We start from the raw sequence: 17,618 nt of genomic DNA, 5'->3' as shown, positions 1-17,618 counted from the left end.
GCCTAAATTCAGTACTAGATCTCATTTTCACTAGCATGAAAAAATTTGTTTCTGAGATAGAAACATTAGGAAGTGACTTCCTAGTTATTTCCTCATTTCTCACCAGCTTTACTGCTTTTGAACTTCTCTGTCATGCCCCAGGAACCTTTTCACTAGGCATTATCATCATCCTGCAAGATCTAATCATCTTTGTACTCACATTTCATCACTACCCTCTGCCCCTCTGTTTATGGAGTGGAGCCAAGAGTTCCAAAATTTCCATTTAAGGAGGGGGCCCTGAACCATAACTATTCCTTCCCTTTTTACTAGCTGGACTGCTTTTTGCCCTTCTTTGGAATTTTATTGTCATGCTTCTGCACCAAGTACCTCCCCACTGTCTTCCCCTTTAGCTTATTTTTATGAGTTGTCTTCATCCATTAGACTCCAAGTTTCTTGAGGGCAAAGACTATCTTTTAATTTGTATTTGTATCCCCATAATTTAGCACAATAGAAGGTGTCTAATAAATATTTATTGACTAACTGACTGGCAGCTTCCTGCCAGAGTTTGTGATCTGAAAGAAGAAAGTTGGGCTGAGTCTGACATGTCCTAGATTCTGGGAAAGCAAATTCTATAGGGTTCAGAAACAGGGTAAATGGGATGCTGTAGACTAAAATTCTACAGGGAAACTCAAGTGGGGTATGGGAAACTTTCAAAGGGGAATGGGAAGCTCTTGGTGGGTGTGAAACTCCCCTGGAGGAGGGGGGAATGGAAAACTCTTTGGGGTGGGGGTGGGGAAATGGTGACCTCTCAGTGATGAACTCCTGAAGATTTAAGAGGAAAATATTCCAATGAGGATTTAAAACTGGAGATGTCTGAAGAGAACAATGTGGATAAACAAAGATTCATTAGCCAACTTAGATTTTAAAAATATACCTACAGAAGATGGAAGCAAGTCTAGATAACATAACGTAAATATAAAAGAATGACACCATCAGTCCTGAAAAGCAGCATCTGGAGTGCTAAAGCTCGGAATGAGTTTCAGCTGTTGAGGGTAGCTAAGGACTAAAAAACAGATGTTACGTGCTTTTTTGTTTGTTTTTGCTAGATTGAGAAGCAAGTGGAGTATTAAAAGAAGGGTATGGGATGATTGTTTTTGGTGGGTAAAATGATGATAATTATCAACAGAGGAGGCTTTATTTTTGTCTTCTCTGACAAGAAGCATAAGCACTGATTAAGTACCTACTAACATTGGACTAGGTGCTAGAGACATTTAAACATTTAAAAAATGAAACAATTTTTACTCTTAAGGAACTTATTATATTCTATTGAAGAAAACAACCTATATGTGTAGAAGTCTATGGAGAGTCAATAAACTCAAATGGATCTGAACTATCATTGGTTTAGGAGGCCCTTGAGTGATGTAGTTCACAACCCATCTATCCTTATCCTTCTGGAAGTCTGTCATGGTCAGTTTACTTAGTGTGCTGGAGCTCTTCCTCAATTTTCCCTCCATTGAATGGGTATCAATGAAGCATTCTGGCTGACTACTTATCATACCTAAATCTCACATGTTGGCCTGTTCCATTTTTTCTGCATATCATATAAATCCTTAATGACATCCCTTATTCCTATTCTGTAAATTACAGCCTGTTCACCTCCATAGTGCTCTGTTCCATTACTCTTGGTGAAATGCGTATCTTTAATTCTTTGGAAGTAGGGGTATTCCTGGTCTTGTTGCCATGTAGCAATACTGCTAAAGTATTTGTTTTAAAAATATGGATGGGCCTTTGCTTTTGGAAAGTTTGGGAAGAGTTAAAGTCCTTTGCAGTTTCCCCAAAATAATCCAGCTAACTCTCTTGCTTTTGAATTCCAGGTCCAACTCATTCATCTCTACTGAGATTTACATATAGTTTGGCAAGTTCTTTAGGGTGTCCATTCAGATACATGTTTGAAACTAGGTAATAGACATTCTTCTGGATATTTCATAGGTATCTTGACCTCAACATGTCCATAATTGAACTCATTATATTATATTTTAGCCTTAAACCTTCCCTTCTTCCAAATTTTCCTGTTTTCACTAAAAGCACTACCATCCTCCCAGGCACCTAGCCCGTAACCTGTTACCCCATCCTCAACTCCTTGCTCTTATTTGTCCCATATATTCAGTCTGGTGCCCAAATCTTGTTGTTTCTGCCTCCACAGCATCTCCTTTACATATCCTTTTCTTTTTATGTACACAGCCACTACAGTAGTTCAGTAGTATAGTAGATCCTCATCAGATTTTGCCTGAATTATTACAGTAGCCTCTAACTGCTCTGTCCCCTTCAAATCCATTCTCTGCACAGCTACCAATGTCAGTTTTCTGAAACAGTTCTATGTCACCATTACCCTTCCCTCCACCCCCCCATTCCCTTTCCTCATTCAGTGAGTCCCATCGCATCCATATTAACTCTAGGATCATATGTAAGATCCTGTGGCATTTAATCCTGTCATAAACTGGCCCTTTTCTTACCTTTTTAATCTTCCTACACTAACTCCCCTCCCACATCGGCCTACTTGTTCCTTGAACATGGCATTCCATCTTCCATCTTACATGCCTTTGCTTTGGCTATCTAGGCCTGGAATGTTCTATCCTCATTCGACCTTTCAGTTTCCCTGGATTCTTTCAAGATGCTGTTGAAATTTTACTTTCTGCTAGAGGTCTTTCCTGCGTTCTACTCTTCCTTAACTCAGCTTCCACCTCACATTTCCCCTCCACCCCTTTCCACCACCTACTAATACTTTATCCTTTCCAATTATTGTCCATCTACTTCATATGTATCTAGTTATTCATATATTGCCTCCTCCTTTAGAAAGTAAGCTCTTTGTGAGAAAGGTCTGTTTTTTTGTCTTTCTTTGTATCTCAATACTTAGCGTAGTGCCTAGTGCTTAGTAAGTGATTAATAAATGCTTGTTGGACCTTTCTTGTGTGGTTGAACAGATCAAATTCTTTTACATAATTATAGATGTTTTCTGTACTGATTTTGGGCTTGATGCAAATCAATATCATCTGTAAACAGCAGCATCTAGAGCAGCGCTTCTCAAACTGGATTGTGACCCTCTATGGGGCTGGGAAAAATTTGGCAATGGTAAAAGGTTTCTGATTGGGCAACAACCAAAAATTAATTAAAAATCAAATGCCTAATGAATCTGAGGTGTTTCTGGCAGGGCTTGCCCTTGTTGCATCCTGCAACTTCACTGCAGTCTTGGTTCCAGACAGAAAGCATGTGAACACTTTGCACTGCGCATGCCCTCAGGCCATGCAACACCAAGTAATAGCTGCCTAAAGAGCAAAGAAAAAGTTTAAGAAGCCTTGAACTTTTTTCAACCTGGACTCTATGCTATATCTCCTCAATCACAGTGGTAAATACTTTTGACAAGCATCCGTGTTCCGGTTTTATGCCTTGCTTGATATTTATTATTCTGAGAAGATGTATATAGACATCATTAAACTTCCAAAGGAGTCTATGATACCTAAAAGATTAAGATGTAGAAGTTGATGCTTCAGCTGTGGCTTGAAAGACATGAGGGATTCTGTGAGACAGAGGGGAGAAGGAAATGTATTCTAGGCATGAGATGACCATGATAAGGTATAGAGGCTGGAAAAATATCATTCATGGAGAATAGAGACAATCAGTTTAAGTACATTGATGTTCCAGCAGAGAAGGGTAGGAGGAAGGGAAAAGAATAAAGATTTATATAGAGTTTGTTATATGCCAGGCACTGTGTTAAGTTCTTTTTACAAATCGCTCATTTGAGAAGAAGTAATGAATAATGAGATTGAAAGAGTAGATTGGTAGCCTGTAGCCTGGTTGTGAAGTCCTATATGTGTCAAATAGAGGAGTTTATATTTTAGTGAATGATAGGATTGCTAAACTAGTAGATTTTGGGAATTTTGTAGAAATAGTGTTGTGGTTCTGTAAGTGGGCTGGGTTGAATACATTCCCACCCTCCCGTGCTGGTAACCATGCTATGGAGCAGAATGGGGTTTGAGTTAACTTTGCCCCTAGGTAGGTTAACTTGTGACCCAACTGGGTGTCCTTTGGGCAAGAATCTGTAAGGACAAGGAATGTATAAAGACTTTTTTTTTTGGGTGAGGTGATTGGGGTTAAGTGACTTGCCCAGAGTCACACAGCTAGTGAATATTATGTCTCAAGTCGGATTTGAACTCAGGACCTCCTGACTCCAGGGCATATGCTCTATTCACTGCTCCACCTAGCTGCCCCTAAAGACAATTTTAAGACTCTTGACAGGAAGCTCTTGAGAGGTCAGGACACCTTCTTGCAGACTATTTTTTACCTGGAGATTATGAAATAGGTGCTTATTTTATAATTGACCAAGTTAACTTTTATACTTTTGAGTTGTCCATTGTACCATATATGAACTGTGACATGCAGTTCACCTAAATTTTAGCAAAGCATATGGTAAAGATGCAGCAATGTGGACTAGAAGATAATGTAGTTAGAATTATTTGGAGCTCATTCAATGACAGGATTAATAATTTGATGTCAGTTTTGCAGGAAGTTTCTAGTGGGTGTACCACATATCTGTGTTTGACCTTATGTATTTTAATATTTTAATCAATGACCTAGATAAAGGTATAGATGTCATACTCACTACATGGGTAGTTGTTGAAAACTTCTTAATGTTGCCTAATACCCTGGATTGATTATCTTGGGCATGTTGTAGAAAGGATTTTTTCAGATAGAGATTGGAGTAGATGACCATTGAAAATCTTTCTATCTCTGAAATTTTGTATGATGCTTTTATTTTCAAACTTAAGAATGTTTTGAATATAATTCAAAGGCTGCAAACTTGATTTGTTTTAGAACTTTTTTCATAATTTTAAAAATGTAATCATATTCCTAGCTATACCTCAAGACAAATTTTTTGTCCTATAATTTTTTTGTCATAGAATAAGGTCAGTGGGACAGTTCTTTTTAAATTTTTTTCTACTTGTGATGATTGTATTGACAGATCTAAAATTTGTATCTAGTATCTGACTAATAGTATGTATTTGTAAGATCAGTGAAGTTAGGGATGCAGCCTGTGGTTGTTGAACATTGTTTCTGTGGGAACTTCACTGATCCATACAGGGTTTAAATTTATAGCTTTGTCTAATTCTGGCTTAGTGGCTTTTTAGAATAATTAAACCAAATTTGGTTATCGGTACTAAAAAATATGTCTCATTGGTTAGTTGAGTAGTTGATTTGGTAGGTTTTCCTTATGAAAAGGTGGTCATTTTCACCGTTTGCTCAAGTTTACAAAGATATAGAAATGGTTTTAGGAGCTAGAAAACTTTATTATTATTATAATATGCAGTCCTGCAATTCCTTTCTCTTTTCAAGGGCTATTGCGACAAGATCCTATTACTGGGCATAAAGCTGTCCTCATGTTTGTTAACTGTTTCAGGGTGGGGAGAGAATGGTTTTCTGTCATGATCCTTGCCTTAGTCCATATCATTTGTACCAATTTCTGGAGGAAGCAGAGTGGATTATTGTATTGCTGAGAATAGCTAAGTCATTCATACTTGCTCATTGTACAATATTGCTGTTACTGTGTGCAGTGTTCTCCTGGTTCTGCTCATTTCACTTTGCATCAGTTCATGTAAGTCTTTCCAGGTTTTTCTGAGAATGTCCTGCTTGTCATTTCTTGTAGCACAATAGTATTCCATCACAATCATATGCAAAAACTTGTTCAGCCATTCCCCAATTCCCAATCCTCTCAATTTGTAGTTCTTTGCAACCACTAAAAGAGCTGCTACAAATTTTTTTTGTATATGTAAATTCTTTTCCTTTTTGTTTTTTTATGTCTTGGGATACATACCTACTTGTGATATTGCTTGGTTAAAGGATATGCCTGGTTTTATAGCCCTTTGGGCATAGTTCCTCTCCAGAATGGCTGAATCAGTATACAACAAAAAGTAAAATTATTGAAGAAGAAAACGTGGATTTGATTCTGTTGTGAAACTATGATAGACATGTATTTGAGTGATATATTTTTGTTGCCATGAACACTTGAAATGTACTTTTATTGATTTTAGAAATGTCTACTGAATTGGTGTTATTTTTAGGGAGATACTAGTAAACTCAATAGTTTTACTAAGTGCTGGCTCTATGCAAGTGCTAGTGATACAAAGATGACTATTACACAGACCTTATTTTTAGAGAGCTAACAGTTTTCCATGTGTGTAAGGGGAAAACATTTTCACTTTTGTGTATATAAAGTATAAAGAAGGCTAATGTAATTAGGAAGTTTTAGATAAAGTACTATGTACATTTAAGGAATGAAGAGAAAAGTTTTGCTTGATTGGGGTTGGGAAAAATAGTAATGGATAGTTTCATGAAGGAAGATAGCACTTGAGTTGTGCCTAAAAGAAGGGAGGGATTTCAGTAGAAGGTGACTGATATGGAGAGAGTTCATAAAAAATTGGGAGATAGCACTGGACTGGTGGTGGGCAGCTAGGTGGCACAGTGAATAGAGTGCTTGACCTGAAGTCAGGAATTCTCATCTGAGAATTAATTTTATAATTCATCTGAGTTAAAATCTAGCCTAAGACATGTATCAACTGTGTGACCTTGGGCAAGTCACATAATCCTGTTTGCCTCAGTTTCCTCATCTATAAAATGAGCTGGGAAGGAAATGGAAAACCACTCTAGTGTCTTTGCCAAGAAAACCCCAAATGAGGTCATGAAGTCATGAAGAGTTGGACACAGCTGAAATGACTGAACAACAACTGCTATGCTGGTGGTGCACACCTATAATCCCTGGTACTGGGGATGGTTGAATGAAGGGCAGTTCTAGCGTAGATGAGATAGAGAGACCCAGAATCAAGCAAACAGGAGTGTGCATGTGCCATATCCTCTTCTTCCCTCCCTGCCCCCACTAACTAACTAAAGATAAGCTGTGACACAAAGATGGAGCAACACTGCATGGGAATGGGGAAGGGTAATAGAATCGGCATTTATACAGTGCTTACTATGTGCTCTAAGCATTTTTTTTACAAATATTATTTCATTTGATCTTCCCAACAACCCTGTGAGGTTGGTGCTATTATTATACCCTTTCTTTTTAAAGTCGAGCAAACTTAAGCAAATGAAGGTTAAGTGACTTACTACTAAGTGTTTTAGATCATATTTGAACTCACCAAGCCAAGTGTTCTATCTACTGCTCCACCAGTTTCAGATTAGTTCATTTTGGAAGGAAGTAATATGAGAGAAGTTGTGAGAGATAATTTGAAGCCAGTTTGTGAATGGGCTTTGAATGTCAAAATTCCAAGTTTATACTTTATTTGGTAGTTAACTGGGATTAAATTGTTTTTTGAGTAGTAGTATAAGATAGAGAACAGTGCATCAGGAAGATTACTTAAATAGTAGTGTGAGAAATCAGTGGAATGGATGGACTAGATGCAAATGTAACAATTTAAAAGTTTATTATAGTGTCTAGACTGAAGAGGTGAGTCATATGAACAAATGACATTTTATAAATTTATGTTCTTTAAAAAATCTTTAGACTTATTTTCATCTTTCTTACAGGTATTGCACCCCAAGATATTTAGACTATGAAGATTTGGAGCGCAAATACTGGAAGAATTTGACATTTGTGGCGCCAATCTATGGAGCAGATATCAATGGAAGCATATATGATGAAGTATGTCTGTTCTTGTACATAATGGCTTTTGTGATAGATCATTTGATATTGTCTTTTTATTTTGGGCATTTGAGAAAAATGATTTATCTTTCTTTGGTTGATTCACTTTTGTTGAAAAGATCCAAGTTACAAGGAATTAAAAAAATCAATATCAAGAGTGTTGCTGTTGAGCATCTATACCAAGTGGTGGCAAACACAATTGAGCAAATACTAGGTATTATTAAATAATTTTGAATTAATTATCAATTTGACTTCCTTTTAATCAGTTATTAAAAATATTTGGCATACCATGTGCAATAGCTCTTATTACTATGAAGTACGGACTGTAAATTGAGCTATATATTTTGGGTCAGAAGTGTCACTCATGCGAGGCTGTCTGCCATATTTCTGGGTACCCAAAAAAACAATTTAAAATGTCATTGGGAAATGTTTAACAAAATAAGTAAAAATACAGTTGAACATAAATAATGTTAATATGTGATTTTCTAAGTCATTGTCTGCTGTAGGAATCCTTTTGTATGGTTTAATGGCCCCATTTCTTTTTGAGTTTGACATTATTATTATAGAGGTTGGGCATGATGATACATTAGAGGAGATAGAGTGATACTTTAGAATGAATGTTTATCATTTTCAGTTACTTGTATTATCAGTTCTGTCCAGGTGGAGCATTAGGGTGTGTATGTGTGTTCAAAGAAGGCTCTTTTCAAAATGAAGTTGAAAATTATTTCCTGAGCATAGAAGCACATCTGTTTTGGTCCTAGTTTGGGTGAAGAAAGTATAACAGATGTATGGAAGTTACATAGAAGGAAGGAGCAAAAAACTGTGGCTTCTTACCACAGTTGCTGCATGCATGTGTACGTAATGCATTTTTAAAAGAGATCTATCTACAGAATTTTTTGGGTGGCTGCCATTTTGGATTATCTCTTTTTTTGTTGCATATGACCAAGAATTAACAGATTTAGGGACATTTTCAAGTTGTTTGAGATAAAATACAATGAAAATATCTTACTATAACAAAAGACAGTTATTGGGATGTTAAAAGTGAAGCTAATTTTTGATTTGCAGTGTTTATCCTTTTGGTTTTTGTCTTTATAAATTATAATACATTGATATTATTTTGAAAGAATACTAAATTTAGACATCATAACTCAGTTGCTAAAATAAAACAAAGACAAGCTATTGATTTTTAGACATAGTTTTAAAACAGCCTCATTATGTACACTTTTTGAAATGAATCATCTAACATTTTGGTCCTCCAAGACACAGCGTTCTTTGGACTCTCCATTGTCAGGTGTGCATTGTTCCACACCTGTAATCCTTTTGCTGGGAAGACGGAGGCAATTGGATGATTGAGTTTTGGAATCCTGAACTGCAGCAGGGATAAAGCTAATCTATTGTTCTAAGTCTGGCAACCAATAAGATGAATCCCTGAGAGGTGGTGGGCCCCAAGGCTTCTTGAGAAAGAGTCCAGATTAGAAAGAGAACAAGTCAGAAGCTTCATCCTGATGAACAGTAGGATGAGGCCTGTGAGTTGCTACTATACTTTCAGCCTTAGAAAGTTTGTGAGATGTAGCCCTTGATTCCTCTATCTCCTCCAAAAAGAGAATGTCCATTGACTCCGGCTGTTTTAACAGTTCTTGCAATCTACTGACATTTCCATTGCCTTTATAGCTACTGATATATTTGATAAAAATAAAATATTACTGCTATTCAAGGTAATTAAAATACTAGAAAGTGACCTATGTTTGTTAAAGTCTTTTATCTTTAAGAACATCAGTTTTGGAGGATGGATTGGAGTCAGGGAGACTCTTGAAGTAAGGAAAGCTACCAGCAGACTATTGTGATAGTTCAGGCATGAGATGATGAGGGCCTGCACCGCCTAGAGTGGTGGCAGTGTCAGAGGAGCAAAAAAGGGTGTGTTTGGGAGATGGTGCAAAGGTGAAATACTGTCCTTGGCAACAGATTGAATATGGTGAATGAGAGACTGAAGAGTGACAACTGGATTGTGAGCTTGGGTGACAGGAAGGGTGGTAGTGCTGGTGCCCTTGACAGTAATAAAGGAGTTACGAAGAAGAGAAGGTTTTTTGGAGAGTTTTAGATGCTTATGGAACATCCATTTTGAGATGTTCAATAAGCAGTTTCCTGGAGAGTCACTGCTAGGCGAGATTGGAAGTTAGGAGAAGGGGGAAGCTAGGTGGTGCAGTGGATAGAGCACTGACCTTGGAGGCAGCAAGACCTGAGTTCAGATCCAGTCTCAGACACTTGACACTTCCTAGCAGTGTGACCCTGGGCAAGTCACTTAACCCCAATTGCCTCACCAAAAAAAAAAAAAAGAGAGAGAAAGAAAGAAAGAAACAAAAACAAAGTTAGGAGAGAAGTTAGGGCTAAATAAATAGGTCTGAGAATCATCTGCATGGAAATGATAATTGAATCCATGGAAGCTGATGAGATCTCAAAGCAAACTAATAAAGAGTGAGAAAAGAAGAGGGCCCAGAACAGAGCACTGGGAACACTTATGGTTACGGGACATGATTAACAAGGCATATTAAGAATCCTTTCTTTTTAACAGAATATATGTTAGAGTAAATATTTGGATTTCTGGAGTCTCCTTGGCTTTGTGCTAATTTTATGATCTGTCTCAAGGAACTTATCCATTTTCTCCACCTATCGAAGTAATCTCTAATGTATTCCCATAATAATGTGACTACTATTTCTTCCTCCTTTGGTCATTGTCCAGACTTGTTATACTTTTCTACATTTTATAATGCACAAGTAATATATGCTTTTATAGGTGTCTCCTCAGGTTTGTATATTTTTAACACGAGTGAATACCTTCTTGACAGCAGTTACTGCCATGCTCTCCCTTCTTTTTGATCTGTTCCTCATGCTAGGCATTTGGCATTTGACTTGAGTCAAGCCAACCAACTAAATCTGTCATAGGCTTTAAACAAAAAAGTGTGAATAGTAAAAATACTAAAACTCAGTTTAACTTGAAGGAAGGCAGCATTTGAAAGTATATAATATAGATGTGGGTAGCTTCAGAGATTAATATTGTACATCTGTAAGTACCATCACTTTTATTTTGTCAAGATCCCTAGTAGGTATGGCTTCATGTTGCGTAATAATCACTTAGTAAAAACTGAAAAAATTAATGGAATGAAATAGGGGAAAGTAGTAATTTTGCAGTTGATATGGAATAACTGGGGAAAAGCTATAAAAAAATTTACTTGGAAGTTTTGAGTTTTGTTGCATTGGGAGGTTGATACTATTACAATTTTAGTACTTTTAGTGTTACTTAATAGCTAATCTCAAGGTACCACGCCATAATCTTACCAGAGTATCAAGATATTCTAACAGTTGTCAAAGTTTCATTTCTTTTCTTTATCCTTTTAAAAAATTTATTGCTGGCTTGTTTTTACATTACATTCGCTTCTCAATGTCTCTTCCTCCTTCACCTATCCAGTAAGCTGTGCTTTGTCACAAAGATTATAAAAGATCCTGCCTATATCCTTAAGGTTTTTGAAATAGAAGCCTCCAAACATAGCAAGATAAAGGGTTATCCTATTTATTCATACACTCAACTTTGAATTATCTAGGACACTACCAAGTTACCCTTTGTGCTTCATATCTGTTAGATCATGTGGTTACACTAAATGATTTATAAGATAATTTCTAGCTCTAAAATTTTATCATTCATGATTATTATAAAGCAATTTTTTTCTATAACAAGGTACATTGGCCTTTAAAGGAGAGTTAGAATTATTTTAATTGGAACAGTCCTGGATTAGATATTATCTACATTAAGTAGGGTATGAGAATCTTTTAATAGTAAGACTTTTGTCTTAATGGTCTTTAATCTGTATAAGGTTTTCCTTATCTGTGATGGTTTGGCTGAAATTGTTGTGTCCACCAGATGGTGCTCTTGGGCAAGAAATTGTTTGAAACGCTTTAGTTTCTATCAGCACTATATTTAAGTACTATAGGAATCCAGGAGTTTCCAGTTTATATATATATGATCATAGGATTTCTGATTATCCCCATATAAGGAATTAGAAATGAGTAACAGAGGTTGTATATTTTTTGTATATAAGAACAAACCTGAAAATGTATATATATAGAACTAATGTGTTCTTAGGCTACATTTATTGTACATTGTACAGAACAATGTACTCTTTGTCCCCATTTAGGATGTTATATTTCTATTTGGGGAATCATATTTGAAGGACAATTGACAAATTGGATTTCTTCCAGTGAAGGAGTGACCAGGATGGTCATTGAGTCAATAAGGATTTATTAAGGGCATTTATTTATTAAGAGCATTGTGCTAAGCAGTCATACCATGAATCTTCCTGCCTCTACTTGGATGAGGAGAGGAAGGGGACTTCCATGTGCTGCAAATGGTCCTTGAAGGTCTCCAGCCTGATCTCCTGCCTCTCACAGTGTGGAGTGGAGAGGTGGGCACCTTGTCATTGTGCCTTTGCATCTCTTTCCTGGTCTCCAGCCTCCTGTGGAAAGATGAAACATGCCATTCCTTATCTTGTTGCTGAGAAGTGGAGAGAGGACACCATTCAATCAAGTTTCTAGTCTGGTTTTCTGCTTTAGGGAAGGATAATATTACTACTCTTTTTGCACCAAGTTCTTACCCTCTCACCTGCATTGCTTAAGGCTCTAAAATGACTCCACCCTTAAATCATAATACTATTGACTTTGAAAATCTCTCCAAATTTTTCATTTGATGATTAAGAAACTTCTATTGGGTCATTCATTTACACCCCAGTGATTCTCAACCCCTGTAGGTCATCATGCAGTCCACATTCCCTATCTTCCACTACCCAATTCCTTATTCCTGTTCATTTCAACACTCCCCTTCTTGAATCCCCACTAAGTGGTATATGTCCCTTTCACTCTGCTCTCTGGAATGTCTGATCCATAGGCAACAAACTGCTTTTATCTTAAATCTTTCATTGCCCACTCCTTTCCTTTTCTGGCTCTCCTGTGAAGACACAGTCTCCCTGGCCACACTTTCTAGCACTAGCTTCACTTTCATTCATTCTCTTTGACTCAGTAGTCAAAGTAGGGGAGTTGGAATATTCCTTATTCTCCTTGGCCAGATATTGGGCCAGGAATTTTCCATCTGTCCTAAAGCAACCACATTTGTCTATACCAGCACAAGCTATCTTCTACCTCCTGCTGCCAGCCTAATCTTCCAGCTGGGAGGTGGTGAAACTCTGGGGTAAAGAACTACCCTCCCTTTGACTTCAGGCCTTCCATCTCTTGCTGTGTCTGTCCTTTCAAATAAAACAGTGATGTCCTTCGCTTGATGATGAACATTTTCCCACCTAGTTATTCTTTTTACATCCCAATGACTCTGAACTCCTGTAGATCATCATTCAAACCTTACTCAATACTTTATACCACTTGATTCCTCATTGCCATCCCCCTCAAATGTCTAATCCCAAAGTTTCATCCTAATTCCACCCAGTCCTTCCACTATACACTCTGAAATGCCTGATCCATAGGCAACAAACTTCCCTTCCTCTTAAATCTTCTCCTTTTGCACTCTTTCCATCTACTAGCCCTTACTGAAACCTGGCTTCCCTCTGATGGCACAGCCTCCCTGGCTACCCTTTTTGGTATTGGTTGTACCTCTACTCATTCACTTTGGCTCACTGGTCAAGGCAGGAGAGGTGGGATACTTCCTGTTCCTCATTGCTACTTCCATGTTCTTCCCCTTCCTCCATCACTAAGTAATCTCCCTTCCTTTGAGATACATGCTATTCATCTCTGTCATCCAATCAAAATTCTGGTAGCTGTTGTCAGCAGACCCCTCAGATCAATCTCTTCTTTGAGTTTGATACCTTGGCTTAACATTTTTCTCTTCTCCTCGACTCTTGTCTTCATACTGGGGGACTTCAACATATATATTGATTCTCTATCAAAAACTCTAATGACTGAGTTTCTCAACCTACTCTTCTTCCCTGAGTCACTCTTCCTTCCCACTTCATTTAGACACAAAGTCATACTCTTGATCTTGCCATCACTCACAAATGTACCACCACCTCAATTCAATAATTCTGGAATCCTCTTATGTGAGCATAATCTATTGACTTTTCACCTTTACTGCTGCCTTTCCCTACTTATCTGGATTCTTTATCTGCACCATGAGCTCTAGTCCTTTGACCCCTCATTTCTCTTCCAGGAAATGTCAACTGCACTAGTCATGCTATCCTCTTCTCCCTGTCTTTAATCCTTGGTGAACCAATTTGATTCTATGCTATCCTCCTTTCTTGAATCTTTAGCCCCTTTATCATATTTCCAATTTTTCCTAGACAAACTTCAGCCTTGGATCATTCCCACCATCTGCTGCTTTTGTTGTCCCTACACGCATATTGTGCTCAATAAACGTGGAGAAAAGGATGCAAATGTTCTCACTGGGTCCACTACAAATTTGCTATCTTTATATTGACTATTATCAAGTCTCATGTCCTGCCCTAGCCTTCCACTGCTGCTTCATGGGGTTTCCAAGATCGTCATCTTGGGACTTCCTAACCAACGTATGGTTTTCTCTGGAATGATTCGACTTGCCTTGAGTCTTATTTCCTCTGGACACAGACCCTTCTAAGCTACTCCTGTTCTTGGTCTGTGTCTGCTGGCAGTGGGAGGCTAACCCAGCCTGGCTTCCTCTCTCTCCTTCTTACTGTCCTTGGGCTTTTGGCTGAAGGGCCAAAGTTGAGTTGACCTTTTGTGTAGTTGCAGGGTGGAAGAAGTGATTTGCCGTTGTTTCTCACTCATGCTTGTCATTGTTTGTCTTTCCTTTCTGCCTGTTCTAGACTTTTATTTTTTGATTCATGATCCTCATACGGTCTTTATATTTGTTATAGATGTAATGTTTCTAAGGTGTCTACTTTGGATTCCCCCATCCAAATAGTTTCTATATTATTGCCTTGTAGACCTTTCTGTCATGCCTACGTTAGAAATGCCAGTTCATGCAAGTGGTAGAGAGGATATTGCCCCAATGTAGGAATTTTCTTATATTCCTAATTAAGTAGTTCATTATTAATTTTTGCCCTCCTCATGGTTTTTCTTTTTTCTGATTCTCCTTCTCCTGAGGCAGGATAAGTGGTCACTCTAAATGCCAAATACCTGCAGATTATAACCTTTATAAGGTCCTTGTCTCCTTTATAGAATGTCTCTTTCTCTATGAGAGGATTTCTTCAGCAATATCCCCTCTTACCACTAAAACGAGATTTTCCCCTTGTTTCAATTTCTCTCTACTCTCTCTCTTTCTCTCTCTCTCCCTCCCTCTCTCTTTTGGCTAAGCAATGGGGTTAAGTGACTTGCCCAGTGTCACACAGCTAGTAAGTGTTATGTGTTTGAGGTTGTATTTGAACTCAAGTCCTCCTGACTCCAGCACTGGTTCTTTATCTACTGTGCCACCAAGCTGCGCTCTTCAATCTCTCTTTTTGCCTCCTCACCATTTTTTTTTTTTTTTGTGAGGCAGTTGGGGTTGAGTGATTTGCCTAGGGTCACACAGCAAGTAAGTATCATCAAGTATCATGTTTCTGAGGCTGAATTTGAGCTCAGGTCCTCCTGAGTCTAGGGCTTGTGCTCTATTCACTGTGTCACCTAGCTGCCCAGGTACTCTTCTTTCTGAGAGTATTCAGGAGTTATTTTTCTGGTTGGTAAACCTTGGACTTAATTGGGTTAAATCATTTATCTCCCTCTTTAGTTCAGTGAAAAATCAAGTCTAACTTGGGTGTGGCCTTTTGACTGAGTCCAAGTTTTACTGAGCAAATCCTTTTATTAAGGGGATTTGTTCTGTGAATTTTGGATTCAGTCAAAGGGCCATACCTGAGGGCCACAAGTTCCCCATCCCTGGAAAAGTTTTTGTTTTTGGTGTTTTGGGTCTGTTTTTCCTCCCTTGTTTCCTTCTTTTACGTTTAGAAAGAACTCTCTTAATGGCTTCTCTTTTCTTATTTTGTTTATTGTTGTCCTTGTTTCCTTATTTGTTTTCCCTTGTGTTTTTATAGTTTCAGGAGTTTGAAAAATCAATAATTTCTTTTGGTCTGGTTTGATGGGGAGAGATAATTGGCTCAGTATTATATATGTTGCATTTAAGATGTCTGTTATAGGGATGGAGCCAAGATGGCAGAGCAGAAGCATCAACCTAGCTGAACTCTCCCAACGTTCTCCTCCATACATCTTTATAATAATACCTCAAATCAAATTTTGGAGTGACAGAGCCAAAAAAATTGTTAGGGTGAGACATTTTTTCCAGCTTAAGACATTTAGGAGCTCAGCAGGAGAGGTCTGTGACATCCAGATGGAGACCAGGCCAGAGTGGACATAGCATCAGCATCTTTGGTGGGCCTTGGGGACTGTTGTGACAGAGGCAGCAGTAGCAGCAGCTTCAGGAATTCTCAGCCCAGATATAGGAAGGGGACCCAACAACTGTTCAAAAAGAGATTACAGGGGTTCCCTTTGCTGGCACTAAATACAGCTGGCACAGATTGGCAACTCTATTACCTATTATAGTTCTGGGTCTTAGTTCCAGAGTGGAGAAGAGTGCTAGTGCGCATACCCTTTGACCCAGTAATAGCACTTCTAGGGCTGTGTCCCAAAGAGATCATAAAAATGGGAAAAGGACCCACATGTACAAAAATATTTATAGCAGCTCTTTTTGTGGTGGCCAACAGTTGGAAATGGAGGGGATGCCCATCAATTGGGGAATGACTGAGCAAATTGTGGTATATGAATGTAATAGAATACTGTTGTGCTATAAGAAATGATGAGCAAGCAGATTTCAGAAACACCTGGAAAGACTTGTATGGACTGATGCTGAGTGAAGTGAGCAGAACCAGGAGAACATTGTACACAGTCATAGCCACATTGTGCGATGACTAACTTTTTTAGACTTAGCTCTTCTCAGCAATGCAAGGATCTAAGGCATCTCCAGGATAGAAAATGCTATCCACATCCAGAGAAAGAACTATGGAGTTTCAATGCAGATCAAAGCATACTGTTTGCTCTTTTCCCCTGTTTTGTTTTGTTTTCTCTTCTCTTTCTTGTGGTTCTTCCTATTGGTTCTAATTCTTTTTTACAACGTGACTAATGTGAAAATCTGATTAGTAAGAATATATATGTATAACCTATATCAGATTGCCCACTGTCTTGGGGAGGGAGGTGAAGAGTGAAGGGGAGAAAATTTAAAACTCAAAAGCTTATGTAAGTGATTGTTGAAAACTAAAAATAAATCACTTAAAAAATTTAGAGTTGGGACAGTGGAAGCTAATGACTTCTTGAGACATTAAGAAATAATAAAACAAAGTCCAAAAATGGGAAAATAGAGAAAAAAACCATGAAATATCTCATTAGAAAAACAGCTGACCTGGCAAATAGATCAAGAAAAGTTAGTTAATTTAAGAATTATTGGACTACTCAAAAACCATGATCAAGAAAAGAACCTAAACATCATATTTTAAGAAATTATTAAGTAAAACTACTCCAATATTTTAGATCCAGAGGGTAAAACAGAAATTGAAGGAATCCACCAATCACCTCCTCAGAGAGATCCCAAAAGGAATACTGCTAGGAATAAATTGCAACCAAATTAGAGCTCCCAGGTCAAGGAGAAAATATTGCATATAGCCAGACAGAGCCCATTCAAATACCATGGAGCCAAAGTGAAGATCACAGAAGATTTAGGAGCTTCCATATTAAAGGAGTGGAGGGGGGTAGCTAGGTGTGCAGTGGATAGAGCACCGGCCCTGAATTCAGGAGGACCTGAGTTCAAATCCGGCCTCCGACACATAATACTTACTAGCTGTGTGTGACCCTGGGCAAGTCACTTAACCTCATTGCCTAACCAGAAAAAATAAAAAATAAAAAATAAAAAAATAAAAGAGTGGAGGGCTTGGAATAAGAAAATTCAGAAGGCAAAGGAGCAGGA

The 17,618-nt window shown here is 38.0% G+C and overlaps 1 protein-coding gene across 4 annotated transcripts in view; it reads left to right on the top strand.

The window, feature by feature from the left end:
- The window catches only part of KDM4C (lysine demethylase 4C), a 480,568-nt gene that overhangs the window by 76,269 nt on the left and 386,681 nt on the right, over window positions 1-17,618 (top strand). For all 4 annotated transcript variants that reach the window (XM_027862930.1, XM_027862929.1, XM_027862927.1 and 1 more), the window contains one exon: window positions 7,555-7,669. In XM_027862930.1, coding sequence (XP_027718731.1) covers window positions 7,555-7,669 — 115 coding nt within the window. The remainder of the gene's footprint in view (window positions 1-7,554; window positions 7,670-17,618) is intronic.

Source organism: Vombatus ursinus, unplaced genomic scaffold, assembly GCF_900497805.2.
Source record: "Vombatus ursinus unplaced genomic scaffold, bare-nosed wombat genome assembly UNPS02014770.1, whole genome shotgun sequence".
Taxonomy (NCBI): Eukaryota; Metazoa; Chordata; class Mammalia; order Diprotodontia; family Vombatidae; genus Vombatus; species Vombatus ursinus.
This window is presented reverse-complemented; position numbering and strand designations above follow the sequence as displayed.